Consider the following 27,689-nt stretch of genomic DNA (forward strand, 5'->3'; position numbering starts at 1 on the left):
GTCTCTTTGCACTCTCCCTATCCCTCTTTCTCTCAAACACACACACACACACACACACACATATACCCAGTCTCACATTGCTGTGGAGTTATCTACCTCATACATGGCAAAGACCTTTGTTCCTTTATACGTTAACCTCTGACTCTCTCCTGTTGCAAGCACATAAAAAATTGTACTTTAATACCAGTTTCCAAAACTTCAACGCACATCCGTGCAAGAGAGTGAAACTTCGCATCAAAAAAAAAAGAGCCAGCTGAGGGTAACTACTGCATTGCACCGTGGTGGGAGTAAATCAAGTGCCTCTGTCCCACATTTCAGAGAGGGCTTTGATGTCACTGGAATAAGCCGCAGCTCATTGAAGGAACATCAAAGATACTCACCCCCAGCCCCACGACCATTCAGCGCTCTGTAGGAAACGTGATTGGAAATGCCGTGGGGTCAGTTATCTTCTCTAGCGATTAACGCCTCATTAACTGGTCATTAATGTTATCAATTACCCCAAAATGTGCACAGTAACTTTAGGGATCAACGGAGTGCCTGTTTGGAATTTGGGATGTAAAGACAGAATATTTAATGCTTCTCTATTACTTTAGGCTGAGCTCTCTCATTTGAAGTATTGAGCTTTCTGATCACTGATTAAGGTCCCATTGCTGCGTCTCTTTTCTTTGATTTTAATTCTCTGAGCTCTTGTCTGTTATTATGCCTAAATTGGATAGATGTTGTAATTTTTGCAATCAACTTTGTTGTCCTGATTTTCTACATGTCCTTTTCTATTCTTTAGTCTTTGTAATCAGTGAGCGCGTGGATACATGTTGATGACATACCCTTAATTTGCTATTCAGTGGTATCATCTGTGGATAAAGTTGAATCGACTGAGTTACACTTGCATGTGACTTAGCAGAGTTGTTGTGTGTAGTAGTGTTCATTAGCTTTAGATCTCCAAACTGCTTATTTTAAACAAATTTTTCATCAATTCAGGATAAACTTTTTTATACACTCTGGTATTAGAGTTTAAATAGTCCCATAAATGTTCAGTAAACTGAACAGCAGGTAAAAGAGAAAGCTACTAAATCTGTGTAAGTGTGGCTTTTACTAGAGTAGACTATCTCATTTCATCTGGTGTTTTTTTTTTTTTTTTTGATCCACATAGGCTCTGTGGTTTCATGGGGCTCCTGTTTTTTTCCAGCTCCCTTATTTTCTGTAGTGACACAAGCCTAGACCACAATTGGCCATTGAAGTGGGATGACCTGTGTAAAGAAATCAGTTTAACCAAATCAGTAACAGTATCATCAGTATTTTCTTCCTCTTATGCACTTGCCAAATTGTCTTGATTTCACCCTTAAATGCCACATTCCATTTTATGATGGATTGTCTATCTAGGGCCTTTGCCTTATTTCTTTTCATTCTTCCTGCTCTGTTCCTTCTATCCATTTTACTTAATGGTTTTAGAATCAAAGACTTAATTCACAAGCACTTTTCCCAGTATTTAGATTAAATAACATTTATTTATTAATTATTCATCTTAATAAATAACGAATATGTTGATTACACCAATCATAACACACCGTTTTGTGCAAACAATACAACGTGCTTTATGTTGAAATGCATCACCCGGCGGTGGCTGCAGTAGTACTGCTTAGTTGCCGTTGTTGCAGCTGTTTTTAAGAATTGGGAGGGACTGCCATATAATGCAACTTGCTAAAAAGAAAAAAAAAAATTGAAATCATGATCAGATGAGCAACTTTTCCTCCGTCCACGCTGGCCTATTAGAAGAGCGCACCGCTCAGCCAATCACAGGCACTCACTGCTCAGCTCCACTAATCGTGGATTAGTTACAACCGACTGCAGTCTACAGCTCAGGGAGGGAGAGGTACTCACTGCCATTCACTACTCACCCTCTATTTTATTATTAGCTCACTTGGATCTGGCAGCAGGGCTGTTTCTCAGCAGCATTGACTCTGGCATTGCGCAACCGAGTAGCCCGCATATATTGGGATCTCAGGTAAAGGTGTGGGAATACAGCAGGAGGGAAGCGACTGGTTTGGGGTCGAGGGAAGCGACTGGTTTGGGGTCAATGGAAGCGGCTGCTGTAGGTCAGGTAGGACTCAATTGATGGCCCTTTTCTTTAAATCCACACCGTCTTAACACCGCGCAGCACTGAAGCACAGCTCCGTTTTCCGCGTCCCCAATGTTCAAGACGGCCAATTACCCGACGGTGGATCCTGCGCCCACCATCATGCACGGTACTTGGTTTGCCACGGGGTGCCGAGAAAACACGCCCGTGGCGGTGGAGAAACCTAAGAAAAAGGCGTTCAGCCTGGTCAAAATCATGTCTCTCAGCAACAAGAAGGGGCACGGCCAGTATCCGCACCACAACAACAACATGCCCTTTACGATCCACTGTCACATCGGGAAAGAGATAAAGCACATTTGCAGCAATTGCAGCCGCGGGAACGACACGCAGGACGGTGAGTAGGCTCGAGCTCAAGCCTTGTACGGTTTCGCCCATAGTAGCCCTGTGGTACTGCCATCCAGGATGAACTCATCATCCAGCGATGGCCACGCTTTTGGGCTCCTATGCGCGTTTGACCACCAGATCAGGCGCTCCACCATTGAATGTGCTTTGCGTCTACTTGATCTGTCTGCTTGCGTGATAATGTTCCGTGGTTCCAATTTGAAGGAGGTCGACGTCAACGACTGTAGTACTGAGACCACATAAACGAGAGTGATTCATTGTTGCTGTTGTGGAAACTGCTTCTGACTGGATCAGAACTTCTCACAGGGTTGGGCTCAGACTTGAACTGCTGTTGAATTATACTTCATTTGTGGGATGTTTTAGGTTTACACTGCTTAACCTATAGATGCCATTAAAAAAAAAAAGCATGAAACTGTGCAGGCTGTTTGCACAAAGCCATTTCTAGTTCAGTGTCATTACATCATCACTCAGCCATCTTGGTGTGCAAACAAGTGTTTTTAATTAAGACCAGTCAAATCAGTTGCTTGTATTACAATAGTGGAGAATGTAGGTTATATGCAGCACCATGAAGATGGTATAGAAACACTACAGTGTGTGCCTGTTGTCATGATGACCGCTTGCCACTTGCCTTGAAAACACCACCACATTCTAATCACTCAGTTTTGGATTCTTGGAAGAGGATTTTCTTCTTTTTCCCTTTACTTTGCAGATTGAGCTCTGCCACGATTTTATCAAGATTGTAATGAATTACATCATCATGCGCTCAAACTATATATATATATATGCTGGTTTGGTGTTTCCTGCTAGGATTGGGTTATATTATACACAGTATTTGGGAATCATCAGGGGGTTGAACCAATACAGACAGACACCCCTTTCTTTGGATAGAGAACATACAGTGGGTTCATCTTCACAGCATGCTCCAGAAATCTCTTTGATTGTACTACTTTCGAAAGCATGCCTCTTTTGTCAATATAATACATATTTCAGTGATGTGTAGAGGATTTGTAGCCTGCAAAGAAGTGTTTGATGTTCTGATAAGCTGTTCAGTTTGTAAGCCTTTCTTTTATTGACATAAGTAAAATGTGTCATCATTCTCTCTATCACGCAGTGTATAGAGCCGTTGTTGCTTTGTTGGATGTCTTTCATCCTAGATTTGGTTCCTCGTCTTGCTGTCTTTATCTATCTTTCGGACCTCTAATGAACTAATTTGAATCTCTACCGGACTCAATTAGCATTGACTCTAGAGCTATTTATAGAATGGTGTGGTGGCAGGAATGCTAAAATGGTTGGCTCTGAGGCACCAGGGCATTCAAGTAATGGTCCATGGCACTGATTTCCACTGCATTACTGTCACATTATTTATCATGCTGCACCGTGGCCCTGGGGAGGTGACTGGCCTGCAATGTGATATATCTCTGTTGGCAAACATCATGAATGTGATGTAATTATCTAAAAACAACCAACCAGCGCATTCCCTGACAGCACGTCAAGCATGATCTGATCCAGTGTGGTGACACTGACAACAGACACAACACGCTGTGCTAGGGCTATCTTCATACATACTGGAGCACCATGGAGCTGTTACTCAGACTGCTCTCTGTGTTTCTGTTGCTTTGTTTTAAAGTTTCTTTTCTGTAGTGTGTTATGTTCACACTTGAGGGACCACATCTTTGGCCTCTTTACATAGGAAGCCATTGGTTTCCATTCAATTAGGAAAGACTTAAGAGCTGCTTAAGTAAGTTAATCCATTAAGTTGTTAGTTCTTGTTGTTAAAGTTAGGTTAACATTAGCCACACAAGGCCAGAAATTTTTATGTCTGGCTATGCAAGGCTATTATTGCTGCTATGTTATGTTTGCAGACTGATTTGAAAGTCTGCACATTTACATTTCTATGATAAGAGCAGACATGATGGATTACTCATCTCAGGCAACTTGATTTACATACCTTGGAAATGCATGTAAAAAACCAATGGCTGCCTAAAGAGTAACAGACACGTAGAGCTCTATGTCTAAAAGCATCTGATTGTTTGCTGCAAGTATTGTTCACACAGTTTTTTTTGTAAGGCTGGTGAGTCTGAGTCAGAGATTCCTGTTTGAATACCTTTTTATGATCATCTGCCTGGAGGTGACACTTTTAGATTTGGTTTTCTGATCACATGGATGCCTTTTGCCAGAGTTTGTTTGTGCACTGGCTGTTTGTAGCCTCAAACTGCTGCATCTGTCAAACATAGCATGTATTCGCTTTTTTATGTAATAGTTTCTTAGAACAAAATGCTTAGCACATTATTTTGCTTTTGGTGTCTGATGGAATGCAAAAGTCTAAAAGACTGGGCCTTGTGAATATTTGATGAAGAGTAGAAAGATTCCCCCCTTAATGAGGTGTTTATCAGTCTGTTTAGTGTGCTTTGGCAAGCTAATGCCACGCTGCATAATGCTATCTCAAATGCAGGTTTGTTTATCCTCTCCCAACCTCATCCAGTTACTAGGGAATTCAGGAGGCCACTTGGCACAGATTCTTTCTGCTTGGATCTTTGTAAGCAAAAGTGTCTGCTTCACTCACTTCTAGCTCTCCTGCATGATTACCAGAATATCACCTCCTCTGCATCCCCACCTAAACTAGACTGTTTTTTTTTCTTTTCTTTTTTATTTTACCTTACAGCTGAGGAAGTAGAAAGACTGGCTGCCATGCGTTCTGAGTCCTTGGTCTCTGGCACCCACACTCCACCCATCCGTCGTCGGAGCAAGTTTGCCACTCTGGGACGTCTCCTGAAGCCCTGGAAATGGAGGAAGAAGAAGAGTGAGAAGTTCAAGCAGACCTCTGCTGGTACGTGACATCTTTTTTTATATTAATGTGAACACACACAAAAAAAACACATGCATAACAAACAAGTATATACCCTGTGTTGTTATGGAATAAAGTCAGTGTATATGCTTTGGTCAAGAGAAAAATGTATTAAATTTTAGTCTCCAGGGTGATTGGAAATGCAGCAAATTGATTCAGCAAAAGTGCAGTGTTGGAGTTTCATGTTTTAAGGTCTCTTTAGAGTTCCTTTGATCCTGCAGCCCAGTGTTGTCAGGGGCGAATGAAGGACATGCTCTCCTCAGATGTGGCTGTATTTATTTTCCTTGGCTGATACAACTTGAATTCTGCTGTCAGCCTGGTGGACGGGAGGAGGGACTTTGTCAGCCTGCATCTTGTCTGAATGCAGAGTTCTTGGTTTTGTAGAGGATGAGCAATTGCACAGAGACGTGAATCCGGTCTGAACAGGACAGGATGTTCTCATTTAGTAATATTATTAAATTATCATTTTCCTGGTGTGAATTTGCTGAATGAATCAGTCTCTCTCTGATTTGATCATGTTTGCAGTGACTTCTCTCTTACTGCCGATTTTGTCAGTCTCTTATGCAAATACAGGGATTAATGTTATGCCTTGTCATGTCCATCACTTACCACAGGCACAAAACATGCATCTGACTTTTTGGAGGATATTACCTTTCAGCTAGGCTTCAACTGTTCACATAGTACTGTTTGGCTCCAGTTTATATTTCTTCCCCAACATGGCCCCCATGCCTCCTCTGCAGTCTCCCTGGACTAAGTGGTATTTTTAGTAATACACAAAAGTGCTGACAAAATATTTCTGAGCTATAGATGCTTGACTTTTTGATGTTTTACTGTATTTTAATAGAGTGTATGTACTTGATGAAACAGTCTTGGAGGTGTTGTGTGCTAATTGGTACATTCACGTATGTCCAATGATAACAGCATCTACCCTGTTGTGGTGAAGGACAATAGTCAAGTGCTGAGCAACAAAAGGCTTTTTTTTGTTACAATGGTGTTAATGCACAGTGGAGCTGAGTGAAAAAGCTCTCTTCATCGCTTTTGTTATGCACTTGTTTTGTATTCATGATGCTGCTGTCAACAAAGAAATCTTTTGCTACTATTGTTCCATTCAATCCTTTTTGATAGCAGCATGATGGTGGATTGTGACCTATCAGTATATCTCACCGGAGCAGATTGTAAGTGGAATTACTGTGTTGTTTAAAATTGTGGGTGATGTGCTCCAATGCTTGGGCAGGCGCTTCAGCCGCAGTGTCGCCTCCACAGTTGTGCGCACACTGTCACATCCATTTCAGCGTGAAGTGTGAACCCAAGTTTTAAAGTCCTAGATAAGTGAAATGTGGCCTGCAAGTCACAGAAGCATGAGCCAGTGCAGGAAATTCAAATGACAGGAAGTGGCTCTGGGATTTTGAATTTTGACTGCTAAGCCAACATCACCTTTATGGAGATTTAAAGCTGTACTATCAATATTTTTACATAAACAGTTGCTCAAATGACTATGTACAGTATGTGTGATGTGAAATGATTTGCTCATAGTGATGAACCCTCACAGAATCATTACCAAACTCTGCAGTTCCCTTCAGCGCTTTTGAGCTATTTAGCATCTTTGAGCTCATTGTTTTGGTTTCATGCCTCATCAGATTTCTTTACAGCTGCAACAGGGAGCTGTTTTCAGTGGAAAAAAAAATACATTATCAAGTTGGCAGTATCAGGTAATCTTTTCTGTATGTGTGGTTTGAACAGCAGTAACTGTGACTCCAGTGGTATGTATGAATCTATAATGACAAAGTGTAGTGGAAATTTGATTTGAGAAGGCACGCATGAGCACAAAATAAAAAAATCTGTGGAACATATGGAGAAAAAAAAGTTCTGTGGCCTAAATGTTTGTACGGCTAGACCTGTTCCAAGAAAAAGGTAGCACGGTGTACTTATTTACATACTTTCAGTACTCTTGCAGCTACCTTTTTGTTCTGATGAAAGCTGCGTTTAGGGGAAGAAAATTCAGCTTAGCTCTTCTTGGAAATGGTATTGACTTTGGTTGACCTGTAGCACTACTATTGATGTTTTTTTTTTGTTTTTTTTAAATGAAACATTGCACATGCCATCGTGCTTTTGCCCTCACTTAATTAGTTGAAGCTAACATGGCAGCCAATTCATGACTATCTTTAAAGCCTGACATGGGATGACCTCACTTTAAAAGGTATGATAAAACTGCTGCCACATATTATGACCAATACTTGGTCAGGCAAAGCTCCCGTTGAAATCTCCATGAAGTGTGGCCATTTCTCCACCTGTTGCTTGAACGGGAAACAGAAAAATTGTGCTGTGCAGTAGAAATTTACATTAATCTCATTAAAGACAAAGTTGATGGTAAGTGTACAGGGGTGATTTCTGCTGCACTTCTCTGATCTTGGACTTGAAGCCCCAGTGTACTATCCTCTTCTCTCTGCAGTTGGCTGTGGTGCCTTACTGTTGATTATTTTTCCTGTGTCGGTGGGGAGCAGACCAGCCACTGGGCATACAGATGTTGTCGCAGATAATTGGACACGAGCACAGTAGAGGATTATGAATGTGTTGTGATATTAAGCAGATGAAGGCCAGCTCTGGGGGACTGTACTCTTCACCTCAGGAAGGAAGGAAGGAAGGAAAGAAGGAGGGAGGGCCTGACAGCTGGATGTCTTATCGTGCTGCCTTATCATGCTCAGTGCATTATCACAGCACACTTGTATTAGGAGGAGATCTCACTAGGCACAGATTCATCAAAAGACCATGCATGTGGTAGCCTGATGTTATCTTCGTTTTTTTCCGAATTCAGTTAGTGGATTTCACTGTGAACAGCAATTGTCTAAATGCACGGTTCTTGCTTTTTATTTGCATAATTTTAATGAAAATCACAGATTTCTGACCTGTCCATTGATTATATATTGTATAAAGTAGGAAGGCAAATGTCACATTACAAACCTGCTGTATCCACAGTATGTGTCAATGTCTTGTTTAGGCACATTCAAGCTTCTGATGTGTGAGCCTTAAGCACTTGAGCTTCTCATTGATGAAAGACTCCATGAACATTTTAATGCAGTTTTTGTGAGGCTCGGGCTGAGAGAATTGCCTCGGTAAAAGCCTTCACTTTGAGATACTGAGCCTCAGGGTTGGTAGGATGTGTTCTGACTATCTGGGTCACTTCACAGTGGAATATATTTTCTCTAAAAAACTAAGTGTAGTGTTCTCAGATCAATACAGGCTATCCTTAGATATGCCAGTTTCATTTAATATGCTCTCAGCTGATACTCCCTAAGAACTCTAATCTTCTTATCTTGGTACAGATTGAGTGGCTGGAGTGTTGGACCATGTCACCACTTTGGCCATGGTGGACTGAACACAGACTGTCCAAAATAGGACTTGGTGGATATTCAAGGTGGTTTAGAGGACAGCATCTAAACATATTTTCATACTCTGATGTTTTTTGGCACTGATGGGCCTAGAATAAAGTTTTTTTTGGTGTTACAGTGTACTTCAGCTACACATTTTTAGTACATAAACACAATTAACAGACCTTATTGCTGCTGATGATTTACTATTCTAATGACTGAGTCAATCAGTCCTGGGATCAAAAATAAATATTTGAACTGAGCAGCTTTTTTATCCGCACCTAACCGTTTTTTTTTTTTCTGTATGGCCCTCATTGAACCCTCCTGATGAAATCAACATGAAATACCATTTCTTGCACACTGTTAATGTATTCATTAAATATTAAACAAAGTGTTGTTTCTTTTTAAGACCAACCAGTATTTTAACTCCTGACTTGATGCTTGGCTAGTGCACCAACTGCTGTGTCCACATAGGTTTTGCCAATTCCTTGTCCTTTTGTTTTATGAGCACACATTATCTGTCAAATCTGAAGACATGTTCTCGTTTAGGCCTCTGAGTTAATGGTATTGCATAACTGTGCACATCCCGTGGCATAGCAGTTATGTCATAAAGCTTTGAGTAATTACTTTTCATTTTGGATGAAAGCAGCAGTATAATCCGTGAACATATCACAGCACTGCCAGTCTAACGTCGACCTGTGGCCCTGGGTTTCCCCACTTTGGCAGAGAGTTGGTGCTGATGTTTTACAGAGACATTTGTCATTTTGAGTAACATTGTGTCTCTGAACTGAAAGACTGACAAATAATTAGATTTTAGAGAAAATAGCCCGTGGCAGGGATGTTGAGTTCATGAAAGATTTTTTTGGTGTCACTGACGGCTTTAGATTTAATGACAAAATAATCATTCATAATCTGTATCTGTTAGGGATGGGAATTTAAACTAAAAAAATTAACCTGTGTTGTGGAATGTATTTTTGTGTTTGAACGATGTACATCACAAAAAAGATTATTATTTTTCAAATTTTCAGATATTCACACGAGATGTCGAAAGAGCAGTTGTGCTTCTCGGTAAAAGAGGGTGATGGAAAAAAATCGACTGCCAAGGTGCAAAGATTTCTAATTTTGATAAATTTTTCATAGTACTTCAGGGTTTACCTTTCTCATTATCCAGGTGCTGCTCAGACATTATTAATAGAAAACCCTCCATATTCTGAACTGTTATAATTTGTGATGAAGTTTGAGAATGCACAGGTACAGGGGTGTGAAACGTGTGGTGCCTGACTTACTCTTAATGCCTGTGGTGCTTTAGGGAAACGATCTAGCAAACTGGCTGCTTTCGTTCTCGGTCAGAAAAAATTCTCTACGTTGGTTCTGAGTCAAATCTTTGATAAGTCTATTTACTATCCCCTTGATATACTTGACCTAATGTTAAATTTTCTGCCTCTGGGACAAAATCACTTTTTAATGGAGCAGCCATCACTTGCATCCCAAGTAGCATCTACAAATGGTGCCGTATACTATCACTTCGCTCTATATTCAGTTTACCACTTCCTAGGACTCCCATGGAGATAATTCTTTGTGCGACATATTGGTGATATTTTGGTAATGTGGTTTTCCAAAAAAAAAAAAGTCTTGCTGCTTAAGTAATTCCTGGCTTGGAGCTGATTTCAAACAAGCTTCTCTTGTTAAAAAAAAAAACAAAAAAACAAGAAAATAAAAACTTTTGAAGTATGGAGTGATACTGAACATCTGGTATCCTGGAGGAACTCATAATGGAGCATACTGTTTGATGATAACTTACTCTGCTGTGGTATTTTGGAACACTGAAGCACAAAGTATCCAAATTTCAACCCTGGAGGCCTGTCCGTCTGACATTTGTATGACTCTCATTTGTGTTTTAATTTTGAGGATCTTCGAAGCTGGTTTTAAATCAACTGTGTTGTGACCAAGGGCAAGGAAAAGAGAGGTCAAGCTGTCAGTATTTTCATGAATCCACACTGAGGATGTATTAGCATTGAACACATCGCCCTCTGATAGAGCTGGGAGAGGACTCCTGGGTCATATGTAAAGCACACATGGCACAATCTGTGATCTCTCTCTCTCTCTGTCTCTCCCAAGCAGGAGCTACAGAGGCCTGCAGGGACATTCCAGCACAGTGTGCTCAAGTGTTGTAGCTCATCCTCATTTCACATTCTTAATTGGTTTCTATGCAGGGGTAGATTTTGAAATTACTAACGTGATTTTTAACCGCTTTCGTTCAGCCTACTGATAGATGCTAAGTGCCTCAGCTTTTGAAGCCTAAAAATAGAAGCAAGCTGTAGCTGTGGGACATGCCATCTTGTGCATAATGCATCACTATGAGAAGTGTTGCTGAAATATTTCTTTTATCCTTTACCTCTTGTTAATCAAGACCCCATGTTTTAGATTGAACTGATTGGAAGAGGAGTCAAAGTTTGAGAGACTGCTATCTTTATGGCCAAATCTAAGATTTAATATCGCTGCTCTTTCAAGAAAGGGGCTGCTGGGATTTGTCTCAGAAAAGATGAAACTAAAGACACATAAAACACCTAAAAGATATAACACTGCACATATGCACACATGAGCAAGAACAACAATATACTGTAGATACAGTGATGATTGGATAAATCAGTAAAGAACACATTTGATTTAGTTTTATCAATGAGCTTATATGTTTTTAAAGGCCCCTTGAAAGTTACCAGAGCATCTCGAGAAAATATTTTGCCTGTGGACCTACAGTATGCTACCTGCCAGAGATCTGACACAGATTTTAGGAATGCATTGGAGATTGTATGCATTTCTCTGATTTAGTGAACGGTTTGACCAAAGAAACAACAATGTGATATTTTAAGAACCACTTACAATCTGAAAATTATTTCAACCTTTTTTTTCTCCTTTATTCCTCAGCGTTGGAGAGGAAGATGTCAGTGCGACAGAGCAGAGATGAGTTGATCAAGAGAGGAGTACTGAAGGAGATCTTTGAAAAAGGTGAGCTGACGTTTTACATTTACAGTCTAATTTTAACTAGGCTGGAGACCGTCTCGGTTGTAAGTTGAAACTGCAAGAAAAGTAGACATGGTGCACTAAATTAGAAGGTCTTCATCTCCTCATTAATCAGTAGTCTCTGAAGTGCACTCCTCAAAATTTGGCACGGGGAATTTAGAGATATCATCTTTCATTATAGAAATTTTGCAGCATTTTATAAACTCTTTGATCTTGACTTGACGTGCCTGAGACATCTCATATTCAAAGCTTAAGAGTATGTTTGAGTCTGACGGCAGGGTGCTCCACGCCTCAGGACATCAACAACAAAGTTACTAAAGCTGAGAAAGTTCATTGACTCTTGGTGTGAAGAAAGCAAATGGGAAAATATATGTCCTTTTTCTCATTTTATTGTTTAACAAATCTCAAAGCTTTTTGGACAGCGATCAAAAGTAAAAACACTCTTTGAAGTCAGAGCTAAGACAAATCTCTTTCAAACTGACTTAAAGTAAATACAAATAAAATTGCAGAATTATATCACAGAATGCAAACACTTCTTTTGGGCTTAAAGAACTGTGTGTATCTTAAGGGTGCAGATGCTGCACAGTTTATTGATCAAAACTGATAAACTGGTTGGCCGCCTCTCCAATTTCCGCACAATAACTGTGCCACTTCTCAGAATGCACATTAATGAGGCCAGGTGTGCTCAATTCTCCTGCCCAGTGACAACCTACTTTCCATATTCAAAAAAATCTTTTGTGCACAGCTTGATAGATCAGCAGTGGTTATTTTTATGCATTCAAAGCAAATAATTACTATGTCTCTGGAATGTATTACGTTATGAGAAATACATCACCTTGATAAATACATTCAAGACTTGTTCTTTTCCTCAAAATAGAAAGGAAAATAGAAATAGATCTTGTAGATCTTGTGTGTGTGTGTGTGTGTGTGTGTGTATATATATATATATATATATATATATATATATATATATATATATATATTATGGATAGTGGATAGTAATCGGCTTTAACTGGTCTCCACCTTTTACAGGCACTCTGTGTGCCTGGTTTTAATGTGGGGCACGCTAGCCAAACCCTGTCTCTAGTCTCATTCCGAATTAAACGGTGGAGAGTTAGCCAACAAAATGACTGAACTTAAAGATATACACTGGATCTCTCCTCATATTTCAAAATAATAGTCTTTTAAGGCTAATTGATTGTAGACCTTATTACAGTAACAATTTATGACTTGATATAAATATCTGAGGTTAATAACAGAAAGAACAATCATTGTAAGACTTTCTGAATATTAAAAAGTCTAGAGACTCCTGCTTTCCAAATCTTACATGAGTAAGCATTCTTGTGGTTTTGTGGTTAAAAGACTGTTGGGTGAAGATGAAATGTGGGAATGGGGGAGCACTCAAAATAAAAATGCATTGTTTGTCAGAATATGTGAGCAGCACTGTGAATTGCACTGTCAGCCTTAAAATGTGATCATGCAAAAACCATCAAACGGCTCAGCGCTGTAAAAGATTTAAAAAGCAAAATGTCTGTCAAACTGCTTGCCTGACACCATTTCTTGGTCTGGGGTGTGCTGATAAAAGGCTCTTGGGTTGTTAAACAGCCTTAGCTCTCTGAATCGTCTTTCCTCCCTATTGTCTCAAAACTCAATATCCTAAGTTCATTTTAAACTTTGCTTGAACAGTCTTTCTTGTGCAGTTGAACACATTTTGGACGCTTGGCATATTGTTTGTTGTTTTAGCGACCGTTGAATTCCGATCCTCGATGGATGGTGGAGTCTGCGCTCAGGAGCCCTCTGTTAAATCATCTATGGTTCTGCCTACCAAGAAATCTGTCACCTACCCAGGTGACCTTCAGGATACCCCCGCCAAACCGCCGCTGTACCACAAACAGCCTCCTGCTCTCCCTCCAAAGCCTTTCTCTAGGATCCCAAACCATAGCACAGGTCAGCTGTCTTAGTTAATGCTCAGTAGCGGGTTACATCACACTAATCTCTTCAGACTATGGTGTTTTATTCTGATGTTTTTCCAGAGTACTGTACAGTATTTATTGTACCCTATTATAAATATTATATATTCATATAAACTTGGATTTATTCCACTACCCCAAGCTGTCAATATAACTAAAATGCTCATATTAGAGTACTTGTTTTGACAGCTAAGCCATGACTGCTTTTGCTTTAAAGCCTACCTGTGTTAGCACACGTGCACAAGATTATAGTAGTCTCATTAAATTCCCCTGTGGTTAGGTCAGCTGGGCTCTCTCTGTCATTGTCAATCTGTCAGTACAGGGAAGTGGCATTACGCTGGCCTAATTCCCACCACTCTGCACTGACGTCTGAGCCATGTCTGATCGTCCATGAGCTCTGTTTATCTGTCTGCACCAGCAGAGTGTAGTGGATGCGGTATATCGAGTAGAAATATTCAGTAATCCCACTTTCTGCCCTGTTATACATGATTTTTTTTTCCTCTTTAGATTCTTGCCAGCCAATGAAGTTGCCCTGTATGCCTGGCGGAAAGCACTCTCCACCTCTGCCTCCTAAGAAAGTGATGATCTGTGTGCCTCCAGGGGGCTTGGACTCCGCCACCTCCCCTTCTCCGTCCCCCAACCCCCTGAGCGCTCTCTCCCAAAAGTGTGCCCCTCCCCAGGGCATGCCGTCACACCACGGCACCCTACTGCCCTCTCAGCTCGCCGGTCTGTCCAGTCTTCACCAGAGCCACGGTCACCCACTCCAGCTCCAGTACGGCAGCTTGCACGCACCCAGCCGCATCATCGAGGAGCTCAACAAAACCCTGGCGCTCTCCATGCAGAGGTTTGAAAGGTTGGTAGCCATCAGCACTCAGGTCATTATATGTTATATTGTCCTCAAGTGGATGTGTACATCACACATGATATATTGGCTGGACTAAACTTTGAGGACTATATATTGACTATATACTGACTTGCCATACGATTGACAACATGTTTGCTTTATAAAGAAATATTCCTGAAAAAAGTTCATTTTAACTAGCATAGATCATCCTGTTTATTAGCTTTTATTTTTGTGGCGACTTGTCCACTGCTTTCAAATCTGTCCTGGTGTTATTGAGGTCATGTCCTGCCATGTAGCACTGGTGTACAGGTTTAAATCAGCACACTGCCTCACAGGGCAGCATGGCCTAATTTTGAAGTAAATGTGTGTATGTGTGGGCACAGGCTCATGGAGTAGGCGTCCCTCCAGCAGTTGGCCTGACATAACATGACCAGCTGCTCTTTACAAGAGCTGCGCTTCTTCGTGTTTGGAGAAAAGGGACAGGATAGCGGATTGGACATTATGTAACCTCTTACATTAGATCTCTTTTTCACCAAAGCCATTTGGGCAGGGATAAGGAAGTAATGGTCCTGACATTGCTCACAATTAGTCTGAAAGCTTGATTGGTTACATAACAGTGGCTCATCATAAGAAGCTCCACCTCTACTGTGATTAATCAATCTCTCAAATATATCACCGGTTAACACTTGCATGGAAACAGCTCCTGAAAGTGAAGTTTATTCCCGTCATCTTGTTTTGAATTATACAAGTTGTATAATGAGTTACTTTTTTTCTCTGAGTAGTTCAAAGGATTGCATGGCATTGCGTAGGACTGCACAGAATTGCTGTGTGTATTCATATCTACCTAGACTATGTACCAGAAGCCCCTTTATTGTTTTAAATCGCTTCCTTTTTCTGGATTAAGAAGGTTTAAGAAATACCATGTCATAAACAATGTTTGCTGACTGTAAAAAGACTTCAAATATGAGGTTTGTAAACGGGGTTTTTGCCTTCACTGTCAGGGGGTGGACAAACTTATCCTCTTAGCAAGGCCGAATGGTATGGCCATAAGTGTGACTCAATACATTAATACTCAGATTTGGTTCAGAACCAACAAACACATCTCCCTGTCACTCCTCTAGCTCTGCGCTCCATGGCGTTGGTCAGTGTGTGCCTCTGGACAGAAGAGAAGTGCCGTCTGTGATTATAGACTATGAGGATGATAAGGAGAACATGCCCAACGAATCAGACTATGAAGATCTGCCCAGCATGTACAAGGACGAGGACGACGATGTGGACGATGACGAGGACGACGACGAAGATGACGACTCCATATTTACAAGTGAGCAGCCCTGAGGAGGAGGAGAAAATTGATTTCCTTGGTTTTATCTGAGATCTTTTCATGAATCAAAAGAGACCTAAAATTTGTCTTTTAATGTCTAAAAAAATCAGGCGAAGTGCAGTTATTTTCAGAGATTATTTTGTTAGACAAAGTGGTCAGGATTGTCAAACTAAAGGATTTGTTTCATCTTGGAAAGTTGTTTTGTTTTGATTTTTCCCCATAGTCTCTTATATTTGTTCTAAGTCAGAGATAAAGGTGAAGGTCTTGGCAGGAGAACCGTCTTTGTTTATTTTTTTGGTGAAAATAGCTCATGTGTACAGATACTATGACACATTTGCTTGACTAGTCATGATCAACAGCACTGCTAGCTTCACCTGAAGGCTCCTGGAGCTCAGATGTAGTTTGACCTTCAAAACAGGGCCAAAATTAAGTTCACAGAAGTTCATCCAGCATCATGCTTTCACCCATGGAAACACTTCTACTTACCGCCTCTCAGCAAAACTGCTGAACTGTGCAGAGCAGTTTGTGTCTTTGACACCGTGTGTCCTGGATTTTCATGGGTGCATGTCAGAGTTTTTAAAGGTTGTGATTGGTCATGTGTGATACAATCACTCAATCTGCCACATCATGACCTTAAAGGGCACTGGAAAGATGAGTAATACTTAAAGGTACAGTAAACTTGATTTAGAGGCTCACTTTTTCCAAATCCATACACAAGTATACATTTGATGTTGTGTGCAAAAAGTCAGAGGTCCAAGTCAAAAACCATCGTAGTTTACGCCATAGTCATTGTAGTGCCTCGTTCTGTATTTCAACCTATTTCTGTCAGTTATAAGAACTGTTTGCTATTTTGAAATGCAGTGGATAGACAGATGAAGAACATTTTATTAAATTAGGTACCAGATCGGTGCTTCATCTCATCTCATGCTTGACCCTGGTGTGCATGTTTAGGTACCCTGGCTCAGAAGGTGCTGAGAAAAGACTCTCTGGCCATCAAGCTGAGTAACCGTCCATCCAAAAGAGAGCTGGAGGAGAAGAACATCCTGCCCATGCAGACAGATGAGGAGAGACTGGAGTCTAGGCAGCAGATAGGCACCAAACTCACAAGGTGAGACACATAAACACATGCATTTTTAAACTCGAATACATTTACAGACATGCACAATTTATGGGCCAAATATTTTCAGTAAACCTGGCTGACATCACTTGTAGCCAGCTCAACATCAGCTGGTGGGACACAGTTCTGACTCTTTTCAGCCAATAGGAGCATTTTGTCTTATTTTGGGCTGATGGTGGCCCAATATCCTGGCTGATAGAAATGTGACGCAGTGTAAAGCTGATGCAAATGTGAGCCTTTTTCCTATTGAAACACTTTTATATCCTTTCAGTTTTTTCTTCTCAACATCTGATAAGGATAAACACTTTATCTTGTTAGAATGAGGCTCTGAAAATGGAGCTGACCTAATTTCAGCGATGCATCACCCCCTCCCTCCTCTCTTTTTTCCTTCTCTTGTCTTCTCTCTAGCGCGCTCTCACTCTCTCTCCTCTTTCTTCCTCCTGCCTGACTTCCTCCCTCGCTCACTGAATCACCACGGTGATGCATGTGCCAAACCATCTCCACCCGACTCCTCCACACAGCAGCAGCACCACGCAAGCCACTTCATACCAGCAGTTTACACACACACAGACACACTGTCACATCAGAGGAATTTGTATACATATGTTGGGATCATAGATGTGAATTATAGTAATTGAACAGATCAAACAACATAATGTTTTCCCCCAGCAGATCACAGGCCTCATTTGATTTCACTGTTCTTGTCTGTCCAAATGTAGGGAATGTGTTGAGAGGAGAAAAGACCACCAAGCGAATAGGTGGAAATGAAAGCCTGAATAGTATAAGATATGAAATGTGGGAAATATGGTTGCAAGGGAGGGATTGCGTATTATCTAGAGACATTGGCAAACAAGTCACTACTCCCCACTGTGATTGGAACACAGAGCATGTTCCCAGAAGGCCTGCCTGCTTAGTTGTCATGTTCCCAAAAAAACTCTATTACAATGTCCTTTACACGGTGTCATCCAATGCACAATTCCTAACTTCATGCTTTTTTTTGCCAACAGCATCATGTTCTGCAATATTGTTGCTTGTGCCAGGCCGATCAAAACTGATTATGATAATTAATTTCTAGGGCACTCTGACCTCAACTTTCCTTTATTGACCTGATTCATTGGGAAAACCCCAGAGACCCCTTATCTCTAAGAGTTTTAGCTTTTAGCCTTGAGAACGTTGCCGTGTGTCTTTGGCTTATTGTCTGTGATTTTTGCTGGCTTTAAAGTGATTTCATGTATTATGTTTATGTCTCTGAAGGGAATAATTTGACATTTTGAGAAATACAGTACGCTTATTCACTGTCTTGCAGAGGGTTCAATGAGAAGATACAGCTCTCATGTCTGCTTTAATGTGATGCTACAAGGACGATTGGAAAAAGACTAGGAACAGGGGGGAAACTGCTAGCCAGGCTCTGTACAAAAGTAAAAGCACTGTAGTCAATTTATCCATTGCTAATATAAAAAATATTGATTAGTGCAACATTAAATAAATTGCCCTTCATATACATAATCTCATTATATTCAATCTTCTAGTCTTCACATTACAGAATAGGGAAACAAACACTTAACAAGGCTATCACCGTCTAAAATAAACCTGGCAATGACAGAAATTGTTTGAGGGCATCCAAATCGATGTCTTTAACTAGCCCGTACATGTTTACTTACAACGGCTGTGTTTTTGCTGATGTGATACTGATACAATGCTCAGACCATGCAGATAGTCAGTGTCTCGACTTTTCCCGGAGAGATAACCCTCTAGAGGGAGAAGAAATGACACAAGATGTGATTAGACAAGCCAGGCTGAACACAGGCCTAACTCTGAATACAGCAGCTTACAGGTCTGAGCGCTCCAGATGGCTGTCAGATCTAACAAGATGGAGACAATCATTGATCCAGTGTCTACAGTTAGGTCCACTGCCGCAGGGTCCTGACACAGTGCTATAATAAGAGTCCCCAGTTGAAAGCAAGACCTTTCAGAGATTGCCTTTGGATATCTTAGTCATTTTAGCCCCCTACAAAGTGAGGAAATTGGAGATAATCTGTACAAAATGTAGCTCCTTAGATGCTGCATAAAAGAAAAATGTGACAGGGACAGTGTCTGTCCTTCTCTGTGCGTCTTTGTCTGTGTAAATGTGTGCAGTTTATTTTAACCGATGTGCAAGTGTTGAAACCTTTCAGCTGGCATTTGAAGGTGTCATAATCACATTAACCTTATTCAGCACCATATGAGAGCTGAGAATCTCTGGCTTTTGCTGGCCTTCTTCCTGCATTGCGCTAGTGTATTATCATGCAGTCATTCACTTGGAGGAGAGGGACTGGTGATCATGGCTGACTCAAGTTTGGGGAAGTGCACATGTTATGAGACAAGAACTTAAATAATTTGCAAACCTTTAAACTGTGGAATATGGAACAGTATTGCTCATAAATAAACACTGAGTTAATGTAGGTTTAGACCAGGGTTTTCAGTTGTAAACTGAGCAGCTTTCTCAGATCTGTGTCACTGTGTGTTAATGATTATATGGTTATTGTAAACTAGGTTGATTTACATTAGAAGCTTACCCCCCCGTATTGATTCAATGATGCCTTGTTGACCTCTTGCCTGTGATTATGTGCTGACCATTGATGCATGTGTCTCACCAGGCGCTTGAGTCAGAGGCCCACAGCAGAGGAGCTGGAACAGAGGAACATCCTCAAACGTGAGTTTGTTAAAATTGCATATTTAGCATTATCTCTAAGCTGCTGAAATAAATTCACAAGTGTGAACAGTTTAAGAAAAATGTCGAAATACTAAAATGCTCTTTCTAACTGTGTGACGCTTCATTAAATGCATTCTAGCAGAGCTTGAGTCCATATTTGTAGCAACCTTTTGTGCATGCCGGTTCCATATAGTGCAGCCTGGTGATTCGAGAGGCCTAGTTATGCAAAAGCTAGTGACATACATCTCTCCCTTCATTCCTCCTTGGTCTGCCTTTTCATGTGAGACAGGCAGGCAGCAGCGCTCCCTGAGGAGTCATGTCCAGAGAGAATGGTTTCGTAGCTCAAACACATGCAGTATCAGAGAGGAGCAGTTCTCTTGCCTGGGACTTTGTGGCTGCTTTCACATCAAAGACTGATTTTCCTGCTCTCCCAGAGGCTCCTGCATGATTGGCAGAGTGCAGGGGCAAAACATAAAGTCTAAGAATCCATGAGTGACAAGTCATGTCATGTCCTCGCCATCGCTCAAAAAACATGCAGCACCAAGGTTAAACAAATGTGGGCTTTATTTTCTAGAGGGGCACCGGAATCCAAAACTGTGAGTAGAACTATACAGTATGTGTTCACACACAGGCACAAATGCAGTTTGACTGCTGAAGCTTTTGCAAACATAAGCAGTGTCCCAGTATGGTTCTTGTTTACTCTTGTCTTTCCTTTTAACTTGCTCCTCTGAGCTGACGGTTTTTTTGTCCTTGTAATTGACTTGGAATATACAGTACAATACATGGATGAATTGTAAGGAGATGTAACGAAAGAACTTAATGTGATAAACATCTCTTCCTCTTTAAAAAAAAAAAAAATTGTACTTAAATGGCTTAATCAGTTCATCATAAACATGGACCAAAAAGCCCTGGGAGAAGTTGAAAGGAACAAAGCAATCATTCTCCCCTGATACCCCATTCCTAATGGTATTAAATGGCCGATCATGGGAACTATTTTAAGCTTTGAGAAACTTATTCTGTTTAGTGTGAATCTAATGAGCCATATTATGCAAATAGTGTGTTTGTTCCCCTTTCAGTAATTTCTAAACATTTCATAAACAGTCTGCTGTTTGCATATGCCTGTACTCGCCATATTAACACTAATCCTTTCATTCTCTGCAGCTCGCAATGAACAAGAGGAAATGGAGGAGAAGAGGGAGATCAAACGAAGGCTAACGCGGAAGGTGAGTCCAAAATAACTCCGAAGGTGCAAACCCGCACCCGGTCTTAAAGCACTCGGAGGGGGTGAATTGTTGGCCAGGATAAACAAACACTGTGACAGTGACTCATCTGCTGTGAGCAGAGAAATCCAGTCTGTTACAGGCCTGGTATATTGCAGTTCTCAGGTCTCCCCCATGAGAAATGGATGTCCTTGTTGCCCTTGGCCCTTCAGCATGTTGGCTGCCAGATCCTGTGGCCCCATAGGGAGGTGTTGAGCATGTTCCCATCACTTTCAATTACAGAATAACACTTTCTGCTCACCTGCAGACGTGTTCAAAACAAAAATCTCACAGCTGTTGAAGGAATTTATTATATACATCACATGCCTAATCATATACAATGTTTAAAACGTGTAACCAATCTGTCTAGTTGTACCTAAATATAGAGTGAAGCCTCATAGATAACCCAATTTTTAGACATCACATAATATTATTTTATCTGATATTCATTTTTAGACATAACCACATAACCAAATAAATATTTTTAAAGGCTCCTATATATAAACCTTTACATTTTTTGATCGGGAAATGTACAGAGCAGAATATTTTACTGCTGAAAAATAAACTATTTTATGGGATTTCTCTTTCTAAATTACCTCAGACATACCTTTGACATTTTTTGTCATCATAGGCTTATACTGATATTTGCAATAAGTAAATATCAACCTTGCCAATTGATCAGTCTCGCTCTAATATCGATATGCTTTTATTTGTTTGTCCTTTGGTTGGAGATGTTGATTTCTATTTAATGACAGATATACATATTTCAAATTGCCAGTTGGTGTGTTGAGTTGGTTTTTGATGGAGAATCTTGTAGAATAGATTTAGTGACCCATTTTAAGATTGTTGTAATGACTGAATGTTTTATTATCAGATACAGGGATTTTTATAATGTTGATTCTTTTCACGAGGATCATGAGTGGTATCTAAGCATGTGCCTTCAGCTGTACACTGTGACACTTACCTGTGAATTCAGCTGTGAAAGAGAGGTGCTCCAGTGATATACTTAATAGTTTATTCTTTGTGAGCTCAATAAAGACCTTGCACACTGAAGAGGGTCTGCAGGAACTGAAACTGTAATTTGATGCAGTGATTCAGTAAATGTCCTGAATGTGATTTTGAGCTCCTCTCTAATGTGGCTCCATAAGAAATACTGGATTGCAAGTCCTTTTTGTTTGTTTCTATAAGGACTTGAATCTGTGCAAAATATGAAAAGGTACTAACCATCACAGTGGTTAGGAACACTTCACCCAATTATCTGTTGTCCAACTCTTTCCTTTCAGCTGAGCCAGAGGCCCACTGTAGAGGAGCTGAGACAGGCCAAAATTCTCATCAGATTCAGTGACTACGTGGAGGTGTCAGATGCCCAGGACTACGACAGGCGGGCAGATAAACCCTGGACCCGACTCACAGCAGCTGACAAGGCCAGTATCACTTCCACCAGTCTTATAGTTAGACTGAGATAATCTTTTAATATTCTCAAGAACCCTCCTTGCCTGCTTTCACATTTCTTCAAACACAGTTATGCTCCCCATCACCCTCACTGTGCCTTATATGACGCAACCCTTAACTCGGGAGAGTAATGGTAGAAGGACGTGTTCCTCCTCTCTTGTTACGGCAAGTTCCACCTCAGCTGTTTTGTTCCCCTTTGTGAGTAAACACCCTGGAGCAGTCCTGCTGCTCGCTGCCCAGCGGTCCATGCTTCTGAATTTTAATGAGTTCTTGGTTTTTGCAAAGCGTATATTCTGCCGTCTTTGCTTTGTTGATGTGCAGCCCTGAACACGCCAGGTCACACCTGAGGACCATTCATGTGAAAATCACGGGGATCCAGCGTTTTGATTATGCAACAACTCCCCTTACATAAGAGTAATCGGACAAGCAGTGCCTCAGGACCCCTCAGCCGCAACGCTGATCTGCTGACAATTTTTTTTTTTCCTGTTTCTACCAACCAGCATAGATTTAAATATTGTTTGTTCTCCTGTCATCCTGGCATCCTTCCCAAGACTGGAGACGTCCCCTTGAGTCATGCTGAACAGCAAAAGCAATGACATCAGCCGGCTGGGTTGAAGTCACACATGACATTTTAGAGGGGATGTAAGGTTTTTGAAAATGCCCAACACCCCATTTTATTTCTTGGAACTTTGACTCATTCTCACTTTGAGAATCTCTTTACAGTTATCCTGCCCTTGGGCAAGACACTCAGCCCTCCACTGCTGCAGTGCTGCCACTTAGAGGCCATGATTCACCAGGCATTGTCCCAAATGTGGGGAAATAGCTTTTTTTTGTGCTCAGAAACCTTCCCGGAAAATAGATTTTTTTTTAACAAAAACATTGTTAAGGATGAGGGGAGGCCTACATGCGGAGTACACCACAGCGTCCCCTACTGAGACAGTCATTTAGCACTGCTAACATTAATTCCATTGTTTTCCATGGTTCGAAATTTGTTTTCCACGCTGAAAATGTATATGTTGCTTGAGCTCTTGGTCTGTCCTCAGACCAAGGATGGTTAAAAACATAAGCTAAGTGTCCAAGCAGACCAGCAACAGATTGTATATTATTGTTCAGGCTCTTCAGATGTCTGAAGAGGAGGAAAGTGAAGGCTCTTGTGATGTGAGAATAAAATTCAGCAGAATCATTCATGGCCTTGAGATAAATGTAAATGATGCATGAAGCATGCTAAAAGGAGGTAGAGTTAGTGCTTAGAGGCTGCAGTTTGTGTACTAAGCCTTTGTAGCTTTCCTAAATCTTCCTTCTTATTTGTGCTCTGCAGGCAGCTATAAGGAAGGAACTCAATGATTTCAAGAGCAATGAGATGGAAGTGCACGAGTCAAGTCGCCATTTAACCAGGTAATGCGCAGAATCCATTTTTCTGCATGTAACCGTACTTGCTGAAATATAAAAACACCTCATGTACAGCTGGAGCTATTCATGTTCTGTAGTTACTGGCTGCACTACATGCACTGGGTTTGCAGCTGAAGTGATGAAATGTGATGAAATGTTTGAAAACACTCCTTTTTATATTTGTATTTTTAGGTTTCACAGACCATAGTAGACCACCACTGTCTCGAGCAGTGCCGGACCGGCACTCTCCTCCACTGAGAACCTTAAGTGCTGGACAGTAAAATGGTGCCCGTTTCTACAATAAGGCCATGTCTTCTGAAATGCCTTTTCAAGACCCACACAACTGAGTCGGTACTACACCACAAGATGCAGACGCCCACTACTCTATCCACTGTAGTAGCACATAATGACTCCAGTTGATTCACATTGCCCCTCTGTGGAATTTGCTCGACTGTCTCTTAAACCTCTCTGCTGAGCTCTTAGGCAGGTGCTCAGTTCTGCGGCGATTTGGACAGCGGGAGAGTTTTTGTTTGCAATTGACTGACACTTGCGGCATCTCCTGAGGGCAACTATACCTTTGGTTCATCAATAACACCAGTGGACTTGTCTCAGTGGACATGTTTTTATCCCTCTTCTTTATTATGCCATCACTCCAAACTCCTCTAGCTCTTATTGGACAGCTCTGTGCGAGGATGCAGGGTTGATTGTTCTGAGCTCCCTACATCAGCAGGAGATCCATCTTTACTGCACCTGCTGGGACTTTGGAAACTGCGTAGAAAGACACACAGGAGGGAGGGAGGGGTCCAACATTAGAATCATGTGCAATATTTTTTTTTCTTCTGCTTTTCCTAGAATATAGCACCCCCTGGAGTCTCCTCTGTGTCATTACTATGTAGTCCTGACTTCTATTCTTCCCTCGTGCAATTCTCGCTGTACCGACAATGTTGACATCTAATTGCTAACTGTGAATTTGGGAGTTTGGGCGTCGCCTGCACTCTCTCCAAGTGTACATTTTGTTTATACAAAGGAAGGAAAGTTACATTTAAAGAAGAATCATGCTTTACCAAGTTTCATTCATGTCAAAATCTTATAAATTTAATGTAAAAAATTGCAGCTGGCAGATATATTCTGGTCCCAGTATGTGCAACAATTATCTGTTTTATATTATTTTGTCGATTTTTAATTGTTTTTGATAGAGGCACTTCATTTATGTATGTTTTCACAAGTTCCAGCTCTTTGGATTGATGACTTTTGATGACAAGAGCTAGGCTCACCACATTATTATCGCTTACTTTTTTTTTTTTTTTGCAGCAGTGTGTTTAATGATCTTTGCTCATAATGTGCATAGTATTATACACTTTACTTTTATACTCAAGTCATTATAAGTTTTGACCAAGCAATATCTGCTGTTTGTAGAGAAAAGGTTAAACTGCAGGTGTACCCTCACCTTTTTTTTTTTACTGTGCTTATACACTACGCCTCACTTCAGGGTTTTAATTTTCTTTTATACTTTAGGAAAGCTTCATTCAGGAGGACTTTTTCTGCATTTTTCTTGACTGATCCACCTCAGAAAAAAAAGAAAAAAGAAAAAAAACCTGCCTCTTGGACAGCTCACAGACACATTTGGAGAATATTTGATCCAATTCTCAAATCTGTCACTGTACATGATGCATTCTCTAGTCAAAAAAACATGAGTACTGATTTTAGTGGATTCAATGAGTCAGGATTTTTAAATTTTTATTGCGAAAATTCTTTGCACTGTTGAGAGTTTGGCTTTACAACGGTCACTGTTTCAAGGTCAGGGCCCAAGTGTGTAAAATATTGTTGGATTTCTGATCTGTGACCAGTTTGTCTCTTCACTTTAATGGTCTCGTTACCTGATCACTGATCCTACACCAGTATTCTAATGCTCATTATCTTTATGTACACAGAATATTTTTATTATTTTTTACTGTATTACTTTTAAAGTTGCAATATGAAATTCTTCTTTGTCAGATGAAGAAAGGTAGGAGGGGTGGAAGACTATTGGCCACCTACTATGATGCATCTGTCTGCAAAGGAAAATGTGTTCTCCCTTAATTTCAAGCTCTCATCCAGTGATGGATAGATGACCCAATAAAAGCTGGGATCTGAGAACATAGAAAATTGTTTTGCACTTTATGGTTTATATGTGAAATAATAGGGGTTCCGTTACAGTTTTGAGCAGTTCTCTTCCGAATCAGTGCACAAGTTAGTCTTAGGTCACATTGCCCCTTTTTTAAAATCAAAATTTAATTGGGTCATCTACTCTCAGAGACTTTGAAATATAAGGTATTTTTTTGTCTTAGAACCAGCTTCTGTATGATTCCAGCATCACCATGCCATTATTTGAATTTCTCCATCCATAGGTTCAGTATGATAGAGCATAATAGGAATGAATTTATACAAATACACTCCAGTTCTCATTTTCAGCTCTAAAAAACAACCTGAGCCACTGGGCTGAGCATGAGGTTTTCCATTTTGCTGGAATCAAGGAACATGAATTCAGCAATAATCTATTTCCTTTTAAATGTTGGTGGAACAAATGGATGAATTTAAAAGTTTTTTTTTTTTTCATTTTTGAAATACAGAACACCGTGTAAAGGATACATCATGCCAATTAAATTCCATCTCTGAATGCATTTGTTTTGTAAGCATTATCTCTTTGGATGTTTTAAAGAAAATCCCAGATAAATTACAAATACTTTTAGGAACAGCCACACATTCCTATAGTAGCTACACTTTTTGTTCTTCATGCTAAAACACTTTTGAACAAGTCATCGTCCCTGCATTTTAATCTAAAATCCTTAAATGTAGTCTAATATGTAGTAACATTATACTATACATGCATTATGCTTGCTACTTTGCACTAGAGCTCCTCATACAGTATTTACACCTCTTCATTCATCTATATTCAGGCTTGGAGCGTAAGGGTCTTATGAATACTCCTCTTATGAATACTTAACACATTCTGTAAGAGGTTGGGCCTCGGAAACACAGTTGTTGTATTTTTGACCGAGAAAGACATGGCACTGACTGCAAGCGACACAATAAAAATCTGACCATTTAGAAATTAAAAACATAACTCATAAAAATTTTAATGCAACACCAGAAAATAGACCTTGTATAATTAAACTTAGCCCACTGAGCAGGATGTTGTCTGTGCCAGCTCTAATATAAAAAGTAGTTTAGACCTACTTAACATTCCCAACTCAAGTATAGTCATCTTTTGTAAAAAACAAAAAAAACAAAAAACTAAACATTAATTAATCAAAAAACATGGATCTCACATGATACAAGGGATGTGAAAGCACTTGACACTCAAAAGAATGCAATAAAGAACATAATGTACTGGTTCCAATTACTTCCATTTGTTTGTGTATAGCACAAAATAAGTTACTGAGTGCATCATAGAGCAAAAGATCATACAAAAATGTATACATTTATTGGCCATTATAAATGTCACCTTGCCACCTTGCTAAACTTCTGCCAAATTCATGTGCAAAAGCTGAGGTTGATATGGGTTTAAAACTGGATAACAAAGTTCATTGTTTTAAATAACAGTCAAGTGCAGACTACTATAACACTATATTCAACATTACATAAACTCAAAAAAAGGTCCAGGACCACAAGGGGCCCCATATAAATTTGACTGTATTTGATATTAACATACCTTTTTGGTGAGTTTTAAAGGACAAACAGCATTATATCTAGATGTAGACATTAGTGATATGAACAATCATTGACAGTATCAGGGACGCAATATTTATTTTGTTTCTAGCTTTAGTTAAATCTGTAAAACATCGATCTGCTAAAACCTTTGGTTTTACATTTAGGTCAAACATGATGATTCCAAAGATAAATACTTTTGATGTCAACACTTTCGCACCACAATAAATGAAGATATTCTGCACTTGAAC

At 40.3% G+C, this 27,689-nt stretch overlaps 1 protein-coding gene across 2 annotated transcripts; it reads left to right on the forward strand.

Annotated features, from left to right (window-relative positions):
- The first annotated feature begins 1,963 nt into the window (after window positions 1-1,963).
- On the forward strand, window positions 1,964-26,391 carry LOC121193638 (phosphatase and actin regulator 1-like). Of its 2 annotated transcripts, none has more exons than XM_041056039.1 (12): window positions 1,964-2,468; window positions 5,139-5,303; window positions 11,612-11,692; window positions 13,451-13,654; window positions 14,185-14,530; window positions 15,643-15,842; window positions 16,794-16,950; window positions 19,596-19,651; window positions 20,813-20,874; window positions 22,194-22,334; window positions 23,681-23,757; window positions 23,944-26,391. In XM_041056039.1, exons 1-12 carry the CDS (start codon window positions 2,189-2,191, stop codon window positions 23,957-23,959), a joined length of 1,785 nt encoding a protein of 594 aa, XP_040911973.1. In that variant the 5' UTR covers window positions 1,964-2,188; the 3' UTR covers window positions 23,960-26,391. The 2 variants fall into 2 exon arrangements, with proteins under 2 accessions (XP_040911973.1, XP_040911974.1); XM_041056040.1 differs by having other exon boundaries at window positions 13,451-13,555.
- The last annotated feature ends 1,298 nt before the right edge of the window (window positions 26,392-27,689 follow it).

This window comes from Toxotes jaculatrix, chromosome 14, assembly GCF_017976425.1.
Source record: "Toxotes jaculatrix isolate fToxJac2 chromosome 14, fToxJac2.pri, whole genome shotgun sequence".
Lineage (NCBI taxonomy): Eukaryota > Metazoa > Chordata > Actinopteri > Toxotidae > Toxotes > Toxotes jaculatrix.